Source organism: Aythya fuligula, chromosome 16 (genome assembly GCF_009819795.1).
Source record: "Aythya fuligula isolate bAytFul2 chromosome 16, bAytFul2.pri, whole genome shotgun sequence".
NCBI classification, from domain to species: domain Eukaryota; kingdom Metazoa; phylum Chordata; class Aves; order Anseriformes; family Anatidae; genus Aythya; species Aythya fuligula.
The window spans coordinates 15,712,637-15,735,206 of NC_045574.1; the positions used below are offsets into that span (position 1 = coordinate 15,712,637).

General features: G+C 42.9%; 1 protein-coding gene across 3 annotated transcripts; it reads right to left on the reverse strand.

Annotated features, from left to right (window-relative positions):
* Window positions 1–281: 281 nt before the first annotated feature.
* On the reverse strand, window positions 282–22,354 carry RPRD1B (regulation of nuclear pre-mRNA domain containing 1B). Of its 3 annotated transcripts, XM_032198138.1 has the most exons (8): window positions 22,086–22,354; window positions 20,843–20,972; window positions 19,637–19,770; window positions 13,051–13,163; window positions 11,175–11,301; window positions 10,025–10,200; window positions 3,959–4,014; window positions 1,868–1,924 (listed from the first exon to the last, which is right to left on the reverse strand). In XM_032198138.1, exons 1-7 carry the CDS (start codon window positions 22,234–22,236, stop codon window positions 3,982–3,984), a joined length of 864 nt encoding a protein of 287 aa, XP_032054029.1. In that variant the 5' UTR covers window positions 22,237–22,354; the 3' UTR covers window positions 1,868–1,924; window positions 3,959–3,981. The 3 variants fall into 3 exon arrangements, with proteins under 3 accessions (XP_032054028.1, XP_032054026.1, XP_032054029.1); XM_032198137.1 differs by lacking the exon at window positions 3,959–4,014 and having other exon boundaries at window positions 282–1,924; window positions 13,051–13,157; XM_032198135.1 differs by lacking the exon at window positions 3,959–4,014 and having other exon boundaries at window positions 282–1,924.
* Window positions 22,355–22,570: the final 216 nt, after the last annotated feature.

Below are 22,570 nucleotides of genomic sequence, written 5' to 3' on the forward strand. Positions count from 1 at the left end.
TTTGGGTTTGATTGGGGGGGGGGGGAGGTTTTTGCAAAAGCAAAAAGAATGTACAGTGCTTTATCTAAATATCGTTTGGACCATAAATGGTTGTATGATCAAACCAATTCATGGAAAAAAATAGTTTTACCACTAGAAAATTTCCTGTAAACTAAAAAGAAAAGCACATTTCTTGGCTGGGCAGTAAGGATGCAAGAAGTTTCTTTAAAAAAAAAAAAAAAAAAAAAAAAAAAAAGGACAGTGAAGTGTCAGTAAGAAAAAGCACACGAGCTTTTTAACAATTAAATGATCAAAAATGTATTATTTGCTTTAACTGAATAGCCTACTGAATACCCTGTAAAATAAATTAATGCGAACACAGAACAAGATTTGCATTTCTGTAGGTTTCCTCTCATGTCTTTGAGAACAGCAGCTTAAGACTATAGGGAGGCACAAGCACAGCACATCACTTTGACTAATTTCAGCCTCTGTGTTACGGAGCCTGTGTTGTCAGATCAAGTGTTTCCAGAAACTTAAGGTGTTTTAGAGTGACAGATAAATTTAAGCAGAATTGTTATCCAAATTGGAATGCTTTTCAGTGATCAGAATCCAGCTTGATAGACCTAACACACAAACCGAAATTTAACTACACCCACGGCAGCTAAAACATTAGCTAGCAAATTAATGGAATTAAGAGTATTTTAAATTTTCTTTTCCCCCTAATATTAAAATCAACTCACAATCATCTGTGACACAAAATTAAGTACATCCTAATATCTACATGCATGGACATGGCACATGTGCATGCAGGGTATGTGCATACATGTGGGTCTGTCTTCTATATAAATATTTATAACACATTTAACTTCTGCTCATCAAATAAAATCACTAAAGCTACAGAGAGCAGACAGTGCCTGGCACTGGGATAGCACCAGTTGCAGTCCACCATTCCAAGCTCTCAGGTAAACCAGAGCTTCTGTGACCATTTACGTTTGTATAATGAAGAAGAAAAATGTGGTATAAATCTAAGGTAGCGAGAACAAAATTTACTTCCACTCTCGTTTAGGTAATATCCAGTTCTGCATTGCTCAGCAGAGTATAAATTACGGAGCTCTCTAATTCACAAAGAAAAGCTGTTTATTTTTATTGCCTGTGGTGAGTTTCAATTTATGTTCATGCCAAATAGGAACTATCTTTTATGTCAGGCCTAAAACAGTATGAGGAACTGTAGATTTAAGGAAAAATATTTGTGCTATTGTTCAGTAGACGCCTTCATCTTTCACTGACATGGTACAGTACCTGCATACACACACACACGCACCCCTATGAAGCCCACTAGCCACTCTACTGCTTTCAGATATGAGGTTCAGAAACCCAACTAAAACAGACAAGACATTCAGAAATAATACAATACTTTTACAGAGGAAAATGTTATATGGTCAACATTTCTTTGAAAACTTTCCAGATATATACGTACATGATTCCCATGACTTTTGTGGGGGTAACAAGTGCTAAGAGCAAACAAACTAAAGAGTATGGAAAAAATATGAAAAAAAAGTTTGCCTATTATATGGACTATCCCCACTCCCTTCAGAGCTCACAACAGCTCACTCTTCATCCTCCCCTCAGTGTGAGCCAGTGTACACAGAGAGAGTGTGAGCATGAGCAGCCAAGAGGTTCAAAGCAGGGTCTGCAAGTTCCTTCCTACGGTAGATCTTGGAAGACTGGATTTCAAGCCAACACCAGTCTTCTTACTTTTGCTGGTAATAATGGAAACTGGGGGACATCATTTGTTCTAGTCTGTTGAAAACAGGTCACCAGCAGATGGCAGAGGTGCCAGACCTCCTGTGACATTGGGCAGCAGTGACAGATCTGGAAGGCTCTGGATGTGGGACTTCAGCTCCTTGCGGACCTGGGTTACCCGAGCAAGCTTCTGTTTATATTCCTGAGGAAAAGAAGAGAGAAGAGACCAAAAATTAAAAACAAGTTAATTTACAGTGCTTTTAGCTAAGATTATTTTCTAGGTGAGAATTCTGAGAAAAGGTAGCAAGGTACTGGCTTCCTCTGAGCCACTGCTGGCATGGCACACCTGGCATCTGCACCCAAATTCATAACCTGGTATCAGTGGGAGGTCCACAAGCTTTGGTATCCCACAACCCTTATTCTCGATGTGTTACTTCAACAGAAAGCATGCAAAGGCTCAAAAATTTGCACCCACTGGAGCCTGGTACAATATTTGATAAAACTGTCACTACATAGCTGCTCTATTCTTATGTTCTTCCCTGACAACTGACTTTTGCCAACAGAGGAACACTGACACACTGCTGTTCAGATACATCCCACTGACGAAGGCAGCAGGATGAGGAATACCAGAGGTATTACTATTTTGCTGAAATGCTCCCCCCTCCAACTTGAGGAATGCTGAATATCCAGATAACCAGATATTCCCTTTTCAGTCATTAAATCTAAAACAAATGTTTGTTGTGAAATATGGTCTCCTCTTCTTGCCATCAGACAGAAGACTCACGTTAGCACCCACAACGGCTCTAGCATTAGGCTGGCACGTTAGCAAACACAGAAATAAGTGTGTGATCACTAAACGTAGATCAGAGAAAGGTACGTGCACACTAGGTTAAAACCAAGCAAAATTCACTCGCCAAAGTTTTCAGAATTCTACTACAAAGAGAGAAAAGCAGTAAGTTAAAGACCCCTAATGGAACTTGCAAGTATTTTTTTCCCACAAATGACATTTGGATTAAACACTCAAACTCCCGTTTTACATCCAGTTCTCCTCACAGTTTTTATAAACAATCTGGACACAGGACCCAAATGCACACTAAGCAAGTTTGCAGATGATGCTGAATGAGGAGCTGTTGACTCCCTTGAGAGTAGAGAGGCCTTGCAGAGAGATCTTGACAGATTAGAATGCCGGCAACCACCGGCTGCAGAAGTTCAACCAGAGCAGGTGGTGGATTCTGCACCTGGGACGGGACAGCCCTGGGTCTATGCTCACACTGGGGAACAAGAGGCTGGAGAGCAGCCCCATGGAAAGGGATTTGGGGCTCCATCGGGCAGCGAGCTGCAGGAGTGGCACCCCGGGACAAAGACAAAGCTGTCAGAGAGTGACAGGACCCGAGGGAACAGCATGGAACTGCGGCAGGGGAGGGTCAGGAGGGTGTTAGGGGAAGGTTCTGCACCCAGAGGTGGTCGGGCACTGAACAGGCTCCCCGGGTCACAGCACCGAGCTGCTGGAGTTCAAGGAGCGTTGGGACAGCGCTCAGACACGGGGTCTGGGTTTGGGTGGTCCTGTGCAGAGCCAGGAGTGGGACCTGGTGATCCTGGGGGGCCTGTTCCAACTGTTCCAACTCCAGATAATTCTATGGTTCTATGACATTTCTACCCATTCTCGGAAGCCTCTACAATCTAAAAGAAGCCAGGTAACAGGGATCTGTGCTTCATAATGAGAAGACAGAGGAAGAGTTTGGACCCTGAAAATGAAAGAAAGTATGTTACCTTGTTAAATTATGTTTAAAGGCAGTTTAAGAACAGGCAAACACATACTCAAGTTATCTAATACAGAATCTCAATTAAAGATTGATATTTGTATCATTTTCAACGTTCTGAACTATTTTGAGTTATGTAAGTGTTTGGAATCACAAAACCAGCTGTTTAAATCATTATAAAAACAGTATTACATCATTTCTTCTCAAATGCACCACCTTTTACTTAATTAGGCATGTCATTTGGCAGGGGGCATCACCAGAATGCAGTAAACAATGAAACTAAGAAAAAAAGTACATAAAATGTTTCCATAAAGCCAGTTGTAGCATTAACATACTTTATTTCTTAGTTATCTGGCAAAGAGAAGACAGTTTACCAGAGAACAGAATTTCATCTTTGAAGATCAAATAAAACTGGGTGCACATTTAATCAAAATGTCTTTCTGAAGGGTTTACAACTTTAATCCAATCTTTCTAACCTTCTCAGTGATGGAAATTCTCTTCACCTTCTCCCAAATATCAAAGCGAGCAGATCCTGCAGGGTTACAAGCAATGAGTTTACATTCTCTTTGTTTCATTACTTTGAATTAGAATAGTGAGAAGCAAAACTGATTGCAACAACTCAGAACACACCTGGAACAGCTATGTAAATGCATGCTGTAAATTCCCAGCCAGCCCCAAATAAGAATATCCATTAACGGCCTATTTCAAACTTACGTCCTACCAGAAATACCTTCTCACTTTGAACAGTCTTTTGTACATATGACGACAAAAAATTCAAGTCACCGTGAAAACCACATCTGTGCAATTCTAAGCAATTCTGCCTTACTAGTTGGTTAATGAAGGCATTAACTAGTCTACACAACAGTTTTGGTTAAAGCAGGAAGGCCTAAATCCTTTCAAGAAAAAAAAACAAACTCACAACAAAGTAGCACCAGCCTCCAATACATTAAACACTGGCTCAGAAAAAGGTCACTATATTCAGGAATGGAAACAATGTTCTAAGGGAGTAATCCAGGAATCAAGATTTCCTAGAAGAGATGAACGGTTGCTGGACAGATCTGATACACAACGCAGACTGTGGTGGGCAGCTGTCTCCTTTGTGCTTAACACTTTCCACCTGCTCTGGTGCTGAAACGTGCTGACAACCACGGAGCGGCGAAGGAGAGGCTGGGCAGCACCACTGGGCCAGGGGCTGCTGGCGGAGCTGAAGCCCCCGGGGGGCACAGAGCGGGCACAAGGCAGCGAGCTGAAGGCAGGGTGTCAGCCACAGAGCCCAGACACGGCCACTGCTGCCAGGCTGCTGCCCACTGAGGTCCCTCTGTGACATGGAAGCAATGCTACCAGCAAGGCGTCGCCCTGGATCCTGTTACCTGCGCAGGCACAGCAAGGCACGCTCATCTGGATTTGCCATTTGTCACCTTCAGGAGCACGCGTAAGGAGCAGGGACACGCAGCCTCCTTTCAGGCTCAGGGGCTTTTCTTTTTCCACAACCCAAGCTGTGGCCAATTCTGCAACACAGACTCCGGAAGCAAGTTTGTCATTAACTGCCTTACGTGACAGGCTTTGAAACTGCACACTGCAGATTTTGCAGATTTCTGCATGAAGTCCACCTAGCCTAGAAACACCACCCAAAAATGAAGTGCACTTAGAAGAAATCACTGCTTTCTGAGGTCTTAGTTTGTCCTCCGTGAGTCTAGCTAATTGCCTTGCTGCATAGTAGGCTTTTATTAAGATTAATGGTATTTGGATGCTATTTGCCTTTTTTAGGCAAAATAATGAGATCTTTGCTGTAAGCAGGACTTTGATACAGAAAAACTGGCACTGTGCCACATGAATGCCTTCACTAATCAACGTTCCCTCTCAGTCTGCTGGATTCTACATACCCACTGTCCAAGTGAATTAGATGCTCAGTCCTTGAAACAAACAAAATCAGAATTAAACACCCCTGAATGAACCTGATGGAAGCGTTTCATTGAAAAGCCACCTCACTAGAACACTATAAAACTGGCTGATGTCAACATGACAGGAAAAAAAAAAAAAAAAAAAAAAAACAGCATTCTCCACGTCAGTTATAACCAACCAAACCTCACAGAATGCAAGTTTTAAAGGGCTTGTCTGCAAAGAGAGGAGACACCATTTTGCCTTGTAAGGAAACCCTACAATCCTAGGGGCAGGAGCAGTCTCAGTCAAAAGAAGGCAGCTGACAAGCATTTACATAAAAAATCAAGAGAAGAGAACAGGAAACAAAACATGAATTACCCACAAACTTGCTTATTTCTATCCAAACCCAACTGCACAGAAGTGAAAGATGAGACACATCTGAAGTCTGATCCAGAGCCCAAGGTCCTCAGGCAGAGTTTGGACGCTAGGAAACCGCCTTCCTCCTCACCCCACGCCCACAGGCATGACTGAGGCTCACAGCTGGGAGTACAGCTATACCCTGACTCACTCCTCACCACCTTAATCAGGCAGTGCAGTCCCACGAACTGCAGCACACCGCTGTCTGGGTGTTCCTCTGCACAGCCCTCTTGCCCCAGCAGGGTGCAGAGCAGGAGACCTCGCTGCTGCCTGGCTCCCACAGCCACCTCCTGCTCCTCGCATGGGTGCCAGACGCTGCCACTCGTTTCCTGGGCAAAAAAACGAAAACTTTGACATTTGTTCCCTGCATAGACCACTGGAATTAATCCGCCACGGGCCAGAATTCTTGTCCACAAGGAAACAAAGACATGGCAACAGTGACATGCAACAAAAACCTAAGCACTGGAAGCAATACAACAACAAATTGCATGTTAACCTGCAGAACTAAAATATAGTTCAAGAAAGCATGTTGTGCAGGGTAGTCCAGAGAACCCGGAGACCGCTGAGGTACTTCACCCTTCGAGATGCATTAGCAAAGAGGATTTGGAAATTCATGTGGGCACAGCTCAAACACCTCAAAGATGCCTCGGAACCATTAACATTAAGGAAAGCCCAAAACTAAGAACACCCACAGCTCTAAGCAAGATTTTAAGTCACAATTTTTCTGGTGCAGTGAACTATCAAAAATATTCCTCTAAACTGGATTTTACATACATGATGTTACACTGTTCTTTTGTATTTATATTTGTATGTATACATGCATATGCCCCCGTATACACCACAGCATGTTCCTCAAGTCATCTTTTTACAAACAGAAGACATATGGAAGGCCTGCAGAAAAAAAACCTCAGCACCACTGGCTGCAGGCCAAAGCAAAATGACCTGACCTGTCCTGAATGCACATGATGCTCCTCTCCCTATTTTTTTCTTCTCCCCATAAGACTGAAATGCCCACCTTCACCTACTCTGAATTTTCTGATGTCAGCAGTTATTTCAACCAACCACCAGACTTCCAGGATTTGCCATGTTCTAGCACTACTTTCACTTGATTCCTCTAGTCCCACCTATTTAGCTGACTTAATTCCAGTCATTTGGTACAGCATCATGGGAGTGCTCTCAGATCTCCCCCACATTTCAGCTCTTACACAAACTGATTCCCTGGATTTTTTCTATTTGTCTGCCATGCATTTACAAAGAACACACCAGCTTCATTTTCCCCTTATTCTCCAATCAAATCACCACAATCTTTTTTTCAATAAAGCAACCCTAATTATTACACTTTCAAGTTTTCAACCACACCCTGGAAATTGCTATCGCAGACGCAGAGTTCGTACATAAGTTATGACCTCCAGGCTCTGTGTTAGATTTCTCCCTTCAAACTACCAGTGTTTCTCAGTGCTATGCTGTTTCAACCCTTACTCACGGCAGTCTTCATCTATGCTGCAGAGCAATTCATTGTCCAAGACCACTTTTCTCAGCACACTGTCCTCTGATAGTCAGCTTTGCTACAACCGATGACAAGAGCGCTGCATCCCAGGGTTTTGGCATCACACAGTATTTTCAGCACTAGCTCAGTAGGCATAAACATACTGAGTTTATGCATATGCTTTGAGAATTCACTGTGTTTCGTGAGGGATAGCATTAACAGGATTAGTGAACAACTGTAGCTCTTTATACAGTAAAAGCTGCTTTTCAACAGATAATGATTACCTACTTTCTTTACTATCACAGTGAAAGACTTCCCTGTGCATGCAAATAAAATGCAGCAATATCTGCAGTGATTTTTGAATCAGGCATTTACATATCTTAAAATAAAACCCTGAGTCACATTAACACAAGAACCCCCATTCCCCGACTAGCAGCCCTGACTAGATTTGGATAGCGAAGTAAACAACCCACCTCCTATCTGGAAGTGCTGTCTTGTTTGAGAGTTAGGAAACTCACTTCACAAGAGGCAAAACGTGCAGTCGATAGCACCAAAGATTCAGGGAAAGATATCTTGAGAGAGCAAGCCACTCAGTAGGAAGATATTTAAAATTAGAATGTTTAAAATTATTTCCTTAAAAAAATGTTTGGGGTTTTAATACACTCCCTAATTGCTGCAAGAATTTTGATACCTCTATTAAAATGCTTATTAGCGCTACGAAGAAAAATCCAGGCCCTTATCAATTGCATTTCCATGAGAACATCAAACAAAACTGATAAGTAGATACGGCCTGCCCCATCGGTAACCAACACTTCCCGTTATTTATTAACCCTCCTCCACTCAAGAACAACGGAGTGCTTTACTCAGGCAATATCCCTCAGCTAAGGTGTGAGATTTGACATGAATATGAGTTGTGCCTTCATGCTGAATAAATACTGGAGTTGCATTTCCTGCAAAGGATTTTAGACTTCTACAGTACTAAGACCACCTTGTTTCAGCAGAATGACAGACTATCTTAACGATTTAATAAAATCATTCTTTAGTTTCCAACATTTTTTAATGTTTTTACTCAGAAGGGTACAAGCAACCCATCCCGTTAGCACCCACAGGGTTATTCCTATCAACAAAGCAGCTTGCTCAGGGAACTGCTAAATTTTCAGGATTCCATTTCTGCCTCTGCCAGAGTTACAGTTTTCAAGTAACAACAGTACCAACTTACCAACAGCACGTTTTCAAAAACAAACAAAAACCAACAGTTTCAGGTTGTGCACTAGGGAGTTTAATGTTGTACCAAGCCGACTCAAATGTATAGATGGATTGTTTAGGACTTTTGAAAACATTGCTGTGCATTAGGTTGCCATTAGCCTTTAAAAAATAAACAGCACTACGTATCACATTTTCATTTATGTATATAAAAATTAAAAAAGTTTCTATTAGCCAGGTGTCCTCCTTTCAGCAAGGAAAGGAAACTGACCCAAGATTTCCACTAGTATTCAGTGAATCTGTGCCAAAAAGTATGTTTTTATGGCACCTTTCTCATCCGTGTCTGAAAGTGCCTTTTAATGTCTCAATCATAAGACAGATGCTACAGTCAGAGAAATTCAAGCTAACCAAGCTAACAGAATTATTAACCATCAACTCTAATTCTGAATACAGCATCAGCACTTGTTTGGCTGATTTGGAAAAAATGTTGCTCTGGAAAAGCAATGTTCACAGTCAGAAGACATTCAGAAACTCCAGTATAACCACACATGACAAAGAATACATTCAAAATGAAGTTTACCTCGGAACAATGTTGCCTAGCTGTTGGAGAATTAGGTTTGTCATGACAGTAAACAGAACTTGCAATTGCTACACACAGTCTCCTTCCAGAAGACTTTGTCCTCTACAGCAACTCATGTCCCACCCAGCAACAGCTGTTCATAATAATCAGCAGCCAACAGTGTAGAGGAAGCCCTTAATGTGTCGCCAAGGGGCAGTTTAACAGATGGCAGAGCGACATACAACCAAAATCATTAATTAAACTTCCATACTAGTCCCAGGGCGCAGTGCTGAAAGAACTTCCTCTGAGAAAGAGCGTTCAGATAAATGTCTGTCAGCTGCAGCCTGTGCACGCTCACTCTAGGGCTTGTAGCTGATGGTCAGCTCCAGCCATTTTTAGTCCCATTTTTAGTTTCATGCCCTCTTTACTCAAGGGAGCTATGGCAGGAAATGCAAGTCATCATCCTTTGGTATCAGCCCAATTTATATTCTACCATCGAAGCTGTAGGTAAAAGTGTGTGTTAAAGGCTGGGAGAGCTTGCTTAAACTGCATTGCTTTTATCAAGTAGAGGCTAGGAAGGCAGATGAAGAGCATGCAGTCATAAGGAAAAAAAAAAAACAACACACCAACCAAAAAAACAACTGATTACGGCAAAGATCTTGGCTTCTTGGGAATGGGGGTTTCATTTGAAAATGGGGATTTCATTAAAAAATTAGTAGATCTGAAAGAAAAGCATTGTTAAATGAGCCTATTTTTCTTGATAGGTTTTTAAAGTTCTGGGCCTTCCAAAGTCGATGTGTAGTAAAACATTAATAGTGTGAACATCAGAACCAATTTTTCTTCAAAGCTTTTACACCACTTTCCTCCCAGTTTTACTCCAAATGGAAACATAACACCTACAGTTATCGTCTTTTAGATACACACATGCATTTGGAGTCAACTGGGAGTATCTGGTGAGACAATCAGCTTGCCGGCGCTGGTTTCATCAGTACTCACTTCTAGTTTCTTCTCCTTCTCTGTCAACACATCCTTCTGATTCTGCGTGTACTCGATCAGCATGCGTGCCAGCTGGCGCCGGTCCTCCAGCTCTGCTGCCAGCCGGCCATTGTACTCCGCTAGCAACAGGCATGCTTCATCCACAGTCTTCGAAAGACGTTCGGCTGCCTCTTTGTCTACATGAAAAAGTGTTTGGTAATTTAGAGGACAAAGTTTAAAACCTTCTATCTTTGGAAGAAAGGCCACAATTCACCAACAACGCGCGCATTAACATTGCATTCAAATACACTTCTGGCTTGATAGGAAAATAAGAGTTCTAATCACAGGGGATATAAAGGAAATGGGCAGGACCAGAAACTCAAGAATGGTGGGTTTCAGACACTGACGCAATCAGGTGTGTCTTTTTCTTACAGAGATGTCAATGATATGGGGTGGGGAAAAGCTATGAAGTTATTCTCTATAACCAGGTTAATTAAACACTTCAGACTGTACTTCTGGAAATTAAATCAGATGGTATGCACATCCTAATTCCCCTTTTCTCTGAATAACTCAGAATGAATCAATACAAGCAAACATATGAATTGCACGCCACTCTTCACAGTTGGACACAGTAAGATTATAATATAAAAGGACTTAAAAAAGTGACACATTATAATGTGTTCTGAATTAAACTACTTCTAGGAATAAAAGTCAAATCAGTTCAAGATTACTTTTCAAACAAAATTGCAAAACTCGGTTTAAATAAAGACTGACTAAATAAAGACTTATGGGAGTAGTGAGTTTCCTTTTCTGTACCAATCAACGATTATGTGTGCACTAGGATAGCCTGATAACACTCAAGAATATTTAACAGTCAAGGTGTTCAAAATCAAACACATCCATTTGAGAACTCTGGCCATATTTCCCTTACATTCTTGCAAAATGCTGTTGACATTATCTGAGCACAAAAATCTTGGTACATGCAGGAAAAAAAACGTAGATAAGCTTAATTTAAAATCCTATGAAGTAAAATCAATATCCTTTAATTAGCCAAGAACTACAAAGCAAGGACATAAAAGCAGAAGTTTGCTCCCTGTATACTGTAGTTCTTTAGAAATCAAGGATTGTCTTATGGTTATTCTTTGGACCCATTTCTCTTCCAGTTTCATACCTGTAATTTTCTCCAGTAACGAAACGTCTTGAACTTCCTGAGGCAGGGAAGCAATTTTTTGCCGCACTGTTGCATCTCCTGATGCTGCATTTTCCAAGTCTTGTAGGGCTTTAATCAAATCCTCAGTCTACAAGGCAAGTTAGCTAACATTAAAACCAGGTTAACTGCTCTGCCATTTCCTGTGGATGCCGCCACTCCACATGAAGTCACCTACTTTTAAAACCAACCATTTTCAGAATATTTTTTTGCAAGTGACTTTTCAACAGGTGCTTCCTTACACAGAGGATATTCACTTAGTTTACAATATTCTAGTGTTTGGTGACTTATGCATAATTGGAGTAGGACCACCTTTTTCAAGAACCTGCAGTGAAAAACCTCTCATTCTATTGAAGAGACCATTCGAGACAAAGCCTAGAAGTACACTACACCATCAGGCCAGTCTGAGGCACAACCACCTGATTTTCGTGTAGCACAAAATGGGGACTTTTTCTGTTAGCCAGTCATCTTTTTGCAGAAATGCACCCTGTTGTTAATTCCCACAGGTGCATTACAACTTGGAAAAAAACAGCTTTGTATCAGTCCAAGTAAAACTGTGTCAAATGTCTACTGCTACAAGTTTTAGAATTTCGTAACTGGTTACCAACCAGAACTACAGCTACGATGAAACACATTGCTGTTAAAGCACACTTCATACTGCCCTGGTTTTGCAGAGACATCACTATCCTCTTTTAGCAGAGCTGGGTCATTGGAAGCACGCTACAATTAAACTACACTCCACTGTATCCCCTCAATTTCAGTTCTCAAACGTTTTAATGCATTATCAGCTTAAATGAATACACTCAAAAAAGATCCTAGTTTAAAAGAACATGGATGAGGACAGCATTAAGAGCACCTCCCCTGACCCAACACATTTCCTCTACGCTCTGGATTTGTGAGGGGAGACTCCATAAGCAGAAATAAAAAGCACTCCATTTCTTCGTTTAACAGAAGGTTTTTGTATTTGGAATGCTTGCCCTGTAAGCAACACTGTTGTTCAAACAGCATTTCAGTAGTTAGTTTGAAAAACTAATAAAAACACTTAAAAAAAATCAAATAAATATTTACAGGAGTCTTAGTTTTATCTGAACATTAGGGCCCATTACCTCATAGTTGCTACTAATTTGCAAACTACTAATGCTTTCCAACGGTAACAAATACAATGTTTATCATCGAAAGAAACCATAAGCTGTAATGCATCTGGAGGTAAAAAACAACAAAAAACTCACTCATTTCTTTGACAACCATGATTTATTTTTATTTTTCAAAGTTTACAGTCTACCAGATGCATTGTGTAATTTTTTGCATCCTTCTCAAATAGACAATGACTTAACGTATGTTCATTTTGCAGCCTTAAATGGTCAGAATGATCCTCTCATTCCTATTATTTCCACACCACTCAGCCTCAAAAAAGTCTTCAAAACTGATTTTCATAACCAACCTCCATAAAAATCTATCAAGGGTTGAGCTTTTTAATACACACCTGGAGAGATATGTCCTACCCACCCACTCCACCCCCCAAAAAAAAAACCATTCTGTGTTACGGCTTTGGGAGATTACACTCGGAACTTAGAAATAATTAAAAATATAGTTTGTTCTTCTAGCAGTCCTTTGAGATTCTTTACCGGTAGCAATATTCAGACCTTAGCTTGGACTACATGAAATCACTCAGAATTGGCAGTTTCAACATGAAAAAAGAAACTGTTCCATGTCACACTGGTGCCTCAACCCCCAACTGAACTTCTCCATTAAACATTTTACTTGTTGGCAGCTCCACCTTGTGGTGGTACCACACAGGAGGTGGCTTTCAGAACTCCCACTCTCCACCCATCCCACATACCAGCAGTGGCCCAGCACTAGGGTCTTGGGGTGAGTAGCTCCCAGGGTAATCATCATCTTCCTCCTCTTGTATTTGCTGAAAAGTCCGCTTTAAAGACTTCTTCTCCTCTGCAACTGAAGACACACATAAGCAACTCATTTGGATACCAGATCTGCCCACCACAACCATCTCTGCTTCCAACAAAGTGTACCAGGTGCTCTGATGGTAAGGCTTCTCTAAAGTGAAAGATGACCACAGATGGACTCTAACATTGGCATCATACTCCCAATAATCAAATAAAAAACAGCAAGAAAAGGCTGATTTTGCCCACACGGGTATCTCTGAGCATGCATGCACTCTAACTACAAGGATACAGTCTTCGTATCAGCATGCACTGTACACAGCTTTGTGTCTGCTACAGTGGAAGTAGGGAAGCCAAGGAAATGCCCTAGCTTGTCAGTAAATGGCAGGCCTTCAACGCTGCTCAGATTCCCTGGTTAATACCATGCATGCATGCAGGAAAGGATTTTCTACCAGTAGAAATGAAGCAAGGACCTAGGATACATATGGACAGAAGAATTTCAGGTTGTTTTTTGCACCAAGCATATGCTCGCTGTAGTCCCACAATCAACTGAATAGCTGCTGGTTATTCACCCTTTTGCTCTTCCATCAAAACAGACTTCAGAAGAGCTTTGTCAAACTAAAGCTCTGTAGCATGGTGTGACAGCAACAGCAATTATGGGCTGAGCATGAACCAATCTCCAAGGCAACCTCTAACACTTCAGAAATAAATTCCATAAAGCAAGATAAAGTATGAATGAACCCTGGTATACCATATCTTAGCTTGAAAGAGAAGACAGTTCATTTAATGAGTCAGAAGTCTTAACACAGCCCTTGATCCAGTTACAGAGCCTGCAGAAGACAAACCATTCTCCAGACTTGCCACCACAATTCATAAGAGTTGGGATAAATTGGAAAAAAAAAAAAAAAAAAAAAAAAAGTTGAGGACAGAGTCCTGAGAACATCTCTCGAATGGAATCAGATCTCACCGGGATAATCGTGGAGTTAAAGAGAAACAATCTGTATACACTTTGAACCACAGGAAAATCCAAGATCACTTAATTCGACACAAAATCAGTCTGCCTAGACAATAAGGAAGCATAGAAAGGTGTCTTTAATGCCAAATTTTGTGTGCCTTGTCAGTTGGGACACATCTGAAAAACATTATTTTAACGGAGGGAAAGTCAAAGGAAATCCTGCTCACACGTGAAAATGGTGAATGACCTTCATGAGACAAATATAAATGCATCCATGAGAGAACATATTAACTCATTGCAAGGCAAAGAACCACAGAAAACAGTTATCTTCAACCAAAATAATTTTTAACATACACTAGAGCAAAGCTGCCTAGGCTAGGAAAACCAACAGTCTACCTACTGCATGCACACAGCTGATGAGGAGTGCTTCGTAACGTGGCCAACAAGCAGGACATCAGATTAACAAGAGAAATGGCCATTGGACAGAGGTACAGAGCTGGACAGAAGATGTGCAGACAGCAAAATGGGCAAACAGAGCGCATGAAGTTCCACAACCCAGTGCCATGTGCCATCAGTACTTCCACACACTTATAAGTGCACTTGTACGCACTTAGCACAGAGTAATTAACCAACAGAAGATAAACACACGATAACCAATATAGGAACGCATGACCACAGAGAGCACAGAAGAGAAAACATGAATGAGAATTGGGATTCAAATTGCTGAAGAACTGTTCCTGCTGTGCTGCCAGCTGTCCTACCACGAGACACAACTTGATGCTCGCTTATGACTAACAGAGGATCAGGCAGTCTGCTGAATTCCTCGTCTCAATGAGATCCAACGAGTGGGATTGGAAAGGCCTTGCTGCAGAAGGGAGGTGCACGAGCACCTGCACTCCTATGTGCCAGCAGCCAGAGTGCCCAAAAAGCAGCCTGGCCCCAAGCATGCTAAGGGCAGCCAAGGGACTCGGCAGCCAGACGAACGAGGAGCACAGAGCGAGCAGGCAGCTCTGGGGCACGAGTCAAATGAGGCCGACGTGGACTGTGTCATCCCTGGCACTGGTAAGCAGAAGACCTCACTGAAGAATCCTGCAAACACCATCTCTATCTCATAAAAATAGGGGAAAAAAAAAATTCTACTTTCAAACTCAAGAGCACACGACAGAAAGGCGCCACTGAAATATAATTTACACCGGCATCCTGCTCTAACATACCCTGCCAGGGTGGCAGTCAAAAGTCTACGAGCCAGAAGTAATTTAACTGCTGCTACACATCTGAAAGAGCCTGTCAAATCCAGCAAGAGAAGAGGAAAGAAACATTAAGAGCATCTAAAACTGATCAGAATTCAGTGGTATATAACAGCTTCTGAAACAATCAAAACACCCTTGGAGAAGACGGACAGCTTCTTCCAGGAAAATCAAGAGAACACTCCTGACACAAAGAAGATAAAGAAGCCACTACCGGAGTGGAAGTCAGCTCTCCTGCTTCCTTTGGGGTCTTCTTCACAGCTGAGAAACTGAACTGCTCCCTAAAAGCCTTCAAAGAGTGAAGCACCTTTTTTCTCCACAGTAACTGACAAGTGCTGACATAACAGCTCTGCAGTGCAATGCCAGGTATTTGTTGATCTTGTTGCTGCTATGGTGTCAGGAGCATCCAGAGAGAATCGTACGGGAATTTCTCCACCAACTCGTTTTTCAGTCTTCAAACTGTATCTGGTGGCTTGAGAAAGCTTATAGTGTCAAATACTTTAGTGACAAAGTGAGTTTTCCTGTAAGCTGCAAAGGGGGAGATCTTCCCACCCAGGGTCTTCACCGCGCTTTCATTTCTTGCCACTACTTTTAGTTGTAAAGAAGCTGCTTTGATTTGACTGCAGGATCAAATTCACGGTAAAGAGGAACTGACTGTGCAATCTGTGTACACGTATTCAAAAGGAGAACTAGGAAGTTGAAACTTTGTTCTAATAAAAACATTAATATTACGTTTGTTTGGGCTTTTTTTTAATCTCAAGGTAATATAAAAGGAACACATTGTCTTTACTCATGAGCACTCGGTTAAGCTCATTTCCTCATTCAAGAAGCAGCCAAACCACCTGTAAGGAACTCCTGATGCAAGCTGTGCATTTCACTGGAGGGAACTACACAAGGGGTTCAGATTTTTTATCTAAAAAAAAGTCAAGCAGCCCTTAATTTACATGACTTATCCGCCTCAGTTACACCGTGTGACTTTTCTGACAGTGATGCATAGAGCTATGTGGCAAGCTGCATGAGCAGAAAATTGTCTACAGGCAAACGCAGTGACCCCACTACATCAGATACGCTGTTCCTACAACAGGCAAACCTGTAAGACCTTCCAACTATTTTAACCCTTTTTTTTTTTCCTTGCAAACATCACTGCTGGCTCCCCTCTGATGTTCCTCTCCATATTTTAGCATGGCTCTTACTTCCTATGCCTGAATTTGTGATACAAGCACAGACATCCCTGATGGGTAGCAGTGCAGTTCTGTGTTACACGGTGGCATTCCTACAACAGAGCACATTCAAGGACTTCCTTCATCTGCCTATTGCAATGACAAGAAAACATCAGCTATATAGATATTACCTAAAGGATTTTGCATCAAACCTCTAGAGGCCTAGCTTTCCCATGCTTTAAGATGAACGGGTTCTTCTCTTCCCTACTCCTTGTAAAAAGGAAACATTCCAAGAAAAATAAGATTGATGAGAAAGCAAATTCAAGCTTGATGAACACGCTCAATTGAAAACAAGATACCAATATTCAGAAAGTTCATCTCCATGTCTATGCACATTTCCTTAAGTAACCTGAAGGACTGCAGAATGGTAGTAAGCTGTACCAATAAAAAATTAAAAACTGGGGAATAAAACAATTAGAAAGAGCCAATACTCTCAGCTCTCCACCTCTCTTAACGGCCAGCTTCATCATTCATTAGAACAATTCTGTTCTGCAGCAGGTATCCAGCAAGTGCCTCCAACTGACACCAGACACACATTTATCTGCTACTCCTCAAGCAAGCAGTGGGTTGCACCATCCAAACATGCACCAACAAGCGTTAAGGATGTCTTTCCTCACTGGTTCAGGACTCTGCTTTAGTTTGGCAAGTTATAACCCCAAGTGTAACTGGTGCTCTGGAAGCAAAGCAGAGCCATCCTCGTCCGAAAGCAGCAGCTGGTGACCCAGTCACGTAAGACACTGCAGCATGAAACAAAAACGCAGAACTAGCTGCACATGCTTGCTGCCATGTGTTAGGCTGGAGAAGAGAATGCTCCCTCATAACACCAGATACTCTTAAGATGCTTCAAAATTTTAACAGCATAGCCTTGCACAGATCTAAAATTACTAATGCTACATATTTCTAAGCGACATCTCCTTGGACAAACATAAAAAGACGAAGTGAGAAGGGTTTTGGAGGAGTGGTACACCACCATTTTCCACTTTTATGACACACATTATGTCTGTAAAACAAGACGCTATTATCCATCTCACTCACGTTCGCCTGTTTGAAAACAGAGTCGAGTAACCACAAAGCCTTTTGCAACACAGGCAGCTGACCACCAGACAAAAACCAGTTCATCTTAGAAAGCCATAAAAATCCCTTATGAAAATAGATCTTACGATTATGAAGCTAACTTGAAAATGTGTCAGTCAAAGCAAAGAAAAAGTCAGGAGAACCCCGAGATTTTAAATTAAGAAAAAAATTTGAAGGTTTGGGTTTTTTAAACAATGAATTGACAAGAAGACTGCAATATTCACACTGCTGAGAAGCCTGAGCTGGTCTCTCAAGTAGAACACAGTACATTAATGTCTCCAATTACCCAGACAAAAACCTAAGATCCTTGCCAAGTCTAAGTGTGCACAAAGCAGTTATGCATTTTCATTGTTTCCCCGAAAGTTCCGTTACACTCGGTGTGAGCCTGATTTTGCATAAACAGCTTTAAGTTCTGAAGCTAACAGCGCAGGGCTGACTGATGCCATCAGCCCAGCAGCCGATGACACTGAGCAGCAGCTCATTGCCAACTCACCTGGCGGTCGCAGCTGTGCTTCTTGGACACATATCACGTTATTTAAATAAAAAAAGTGCAATTTACCTAGGTACCTTAATAAATCAAGGGTTTCAAACCCTCACAATCAGTTTAAAAAGAATTCTGGAACCTGAGCTCTGTCCTTCCGCAACAACCAGCTGTCTTATGCACTGCACTCAGACAACAGCAAAAGACACAACCTGACCTACCTCACTCACAGCCCAGGCACGTCCCAGCCCTCCAGAACACGCTGCCCCTCTCCCACCACCGGGACAGCCCCGCTGCCCTGACACCAAAGGGACAACCCCTTCAGTCGGGTCAGCCAGTCCTCCCAGCACGTGAGGAGAAGGCAACGCTTTCTGAATGCAACACTTAAATTACATTAAGTTGGCAGGTCTGTGTTGCAAGCTGCTAAAGCACCCATTCAGTAATTTTGCCTCAAGAAACATGCTAAAAAAAAAAAAAAAAAAACCACAACTGCAGACTGAATATGGAGACATACATCTAAGGCTGCATTATTACCAACCTCAGCAAAAGGCTCACACTTATCTTGCTCGTTTTCACCAAGAACAGCCTAGGAGTACTTCACCAATAACTGTCTCACCAAGTACAGTACCCTACGTGGAGCTGAGCAGAGTTTGGTCAAAGCAACAGCGTGATTCTGGCTAATGTGAAGACACTGACACCATCTTTAGCTGCAGAGTAGACAAATACTCTCTTGACCAGAACACTTAGCTTTTAATGACCCTCACCTTCCACAGTTTAGGCACCACGCTGCTGCTCCCTGCTTGTCCTTAAGGTACTACCCATTAAATATCATCAGTGCTATAGAAGTATGAGAGTATAGTAACCACAAGAAGTTTGCATTGCAGGAGACAGATATGAGAACCTGAATAATAAGGGTATAACCACAATGTTCTAACGATGTTAAATGATGAAAAAAATATTACATTTCCTCCAAATGACTTCAGCTCGTAAAAGAAAAAAAGAGACCTGACAAGCTTCTGGGCATATATTCCAGCTTTCATGTATTTTATTATAATTCAGCAAGGGCTTTTTAATAAAACTATGTGAAATTAAAAATTAATATAAGAATGAAAGCACTAACAATATTGAATAAGCCAGTATAATAACCCCGCTGACTACTCTCAGACACTTAGAACAGAACATTAACTCTCAGGGTAGACACAACAGTTCTGCACAACCTACCTACTTCTTTTCACATCAAAAGACAGCCCTGGCGTATTCTGTCTGTCATACGCTTGTACACGTGCAGAGGCAGAAGTTACCTGCTGTTAAGCTTGCTGCCAGTCACCAGGCAACACACCTGCAAGCTGGAACAACGAGCCTGACAAAACCAGGCTTCTCTCAGACAGTTCTGAAGGATCTCCATGACCAGCTCTGCCAGTAACTCAACTACAGCGGCCCAGGGCTTAACGCCTCACTGCTATTCTTTCAGTAAAGCATATACCAATTAAAGAAAAAATAAAAATAAAATAAACAGTAAAATACTCAACAAAAACAGTACATGTTTACCTTTAGTTTGGGGGCTATTGGAGTCTTCCATAGAAAGCTTCAGTTGTTGTATGAACTCGCTGCCATACACACTCCTTTCTTGCCAAATGTTAAGCAATCGTTCCAAGGGCTTTTTGCAGCCCTCATCTGCTTCTCTGTTCAAAAATTTAAAAAGTAATTATAGTTCAGCTGAAAAACATACAGAGTATTTTTAAGAGAGCATCTTCCGAGCTAGCATCTGCCTCCACTGCAGTGTTTGCAGTACGAGAGAGATTTTCTCATTGTCTGAGACAAACTGTGTAAAACACACTTGTGACCAGTTTCCCTCTTACTGGAACCAAAGGCAGCCTGAACGTGCCTCACCTTCCCTCCCCAACGTGTGGGCAGAAGTTTTGAAGGAAGAAATTTGCTATCTTTCAGGCCTGCAAGAAGAGTTATAAAACATCTCCAAGTTGGCACGTTTACGATTCAGAGTATTAAACTTTAAACAGTTGTTTCAGTCCGTAACATCCCAATTAAAAGGCAGGTTGTTTGGATCATTAGGCACCTAAATGCACACCGAACGTCAGCCATCCATCCAGAGCAGGGTACCACTAAATACACAGAACAGTGAAGTTGTTTAGTTGGGATAATAAGAATTATCACGCTATTTAGAGAACATCTTAACTGATGTTTGACAGGTTAGCTGCGTCCCTACTTCCTTTTAAGGAATAAAATTCTTCCTTCCCCTAACAAGGAGGCCAGTGATCAGATAACCATTAAAACAAGTCATATAAAAACGAAACTATGCTCGAGCCTGAATACTGAGGAGGATGCTGTGACCTAAAATACCAGCTCTGCTTTAAAGTCTTCCAACAACGGGGCATTCATTCATTGAGGGGCTTCAAAAAACAGATGCAACCCTTCAGCTTCACTACCCATGCACAGAGCTGATAGATCTTTTGGCAACAATTAAAATAAAGCGCACAGAAGCTGCATGCAAAGAATGTCTGCATGTCAATCAGTGCCCCACAGCTTGACAAGTTTCCCCAAAGACAAATATTACCGCCACACAGCCCTAGGTGCAAAGCAGCCTGAACCTCGTCTCTACTAGAGACAAGGTTTAAACAGCCCTGATATTTAAGAACACCCCTGATATTTAAGAAGACAGTTGCATTAAACTTTGCTTAACAAGAATGCAAACCTCTAGAGAGAAAAGCTGAAGAAATACGTAACACAACCACATACCTGGCAACATGAGAAAAAGCATCCACAAGAACAGATTCAAATTCCCTCGTAAATTCGGGACCCTTCCTCTTACTGTTCTGGATGACATCATTTGCTAGATATAGGAAAGTAAGTTTCCTACTCGATTTTGCTGGGGAAAAAAAAAAAAAAAAAAAGAGATTCCTTTTACTTCTCACTTTTACCTGAAGTCATTAACATGATTTTCAAAGCTGCTTATAGGTTTTAGCCTAAAAATCAAAGGTCAAAATATTTCCATTTTACTATGGCAGGTCAGAGGTTTTCAAGTAGCTCTTGATCTCTTAACTTCTGCTGCCTTTTTTCCCTAAAATATTTATAAAATAAAGATGAGCTTAACGCTTTTTGGATGCAACACCTCAACTCCAAAGAAAACTGCAAGAATTAAACTTTAAACACATAAAGATTAAAATGAGCTGTTCTAACCTACCAACAAATCAACACAACAGACGTTTTTTGTTACTTTGCTCCGGGGGGGGGGGGGTGAAAAAAAGGTATAGAATTGCTTAATTCAGAACAAAATGAAATTGCATGAAAATGCCATTGCAGAGACTCAAGTTGTTTTTTCCAGACAGCGCCGTGCAGCTCCACCATCCCGCCTCTCCTCATTCCCTAACTTCCCTCACCTTCCCACCACCAGACCCTATTTCCCCACGGGCAGAAGCCTCGGCAGACCCCCTTCTCACACCCTTCTCCAGCGCACAACGGCCAGGAACACGCACACCTGAGAGCAAAGAGCCCTTAACTCCACAGCAGGGCCCAATGAGACCTTTCAAAAAGTCACTTGATGGAAGTGGCCCCAATTAACAAACGCATGGAAGTGAGCCCGACCTGAGCCTCCCACAGCACCGTGAGCAGCTGTAGACACGGGGTTAACGCTGCCGGCTGCAATGCTCCCCCGGGGAGCCCCCAGCCCTGAGGGGGGCACGGGGCGAGCCTCTGAGGGGAGCAGCCTCAGAGCGCCCCTGGGCGGCACCACCCCAGCTCTGACCGCTCCCCACCGACCGCGTTTACTTGGCTTAACCCTGACCTGGTTAGCAGAGCTCTCCAGTGGCTAAATAACGAAAATTTAAAGAAAATGCTGGATCCAAAGGCAAACCAGCCACCCAAACGCGGGGCTGTTTTACCCGAGGGCACCGCGCAGCCCTCGGGGCAGGCCCCGGCCCCAGCCCCGGTTCCCCTCGCGCTGCCCGGCCGGGCCCGGCCCCGCTCCCCGCCCCCCGCCCACCTTTGCGGAGCTCCCGGTGCCAGACGGAGACGATGGGCCCGGCGTGCTTGCGGTGGTGGATGAGCCACAGCGACAGCGTCTGCACGCTCTGCTGCGAGTTGCTCAGCTCCGACAGCTTCTTCTCCAGCGCCGACTCGGAGAAGGACGACATGATGATGATGGTGGTGGCAGTGGTGGTGGTGGCGGCCGGCCCCGCGCGGGGCTGCTGGGCCCGGGGGGCGCGACGCGGCCTCACCGAGCCCCTCAGCGCCGCCACAAGATGGCGGCGCGGCCCCTCCCCGGCGGGTCGGAGGGCGCGGGGCTACGGCGCGCCGCGAGGGAAGGGGGGAGAAGCACAGCGCATGCGCGGCCTCTCTGGCTGGCCCCCTCCGTCCCGCTGTGACAGGCGGCGCATGCGCAGTGCGAGCGGCCGCGACTTTTCTGACGGCCCTGGCCCCGCAAGGCCCCTTCGGGCGCTTTGTGGCGCTGCGGGCCCGGGGCCGCCT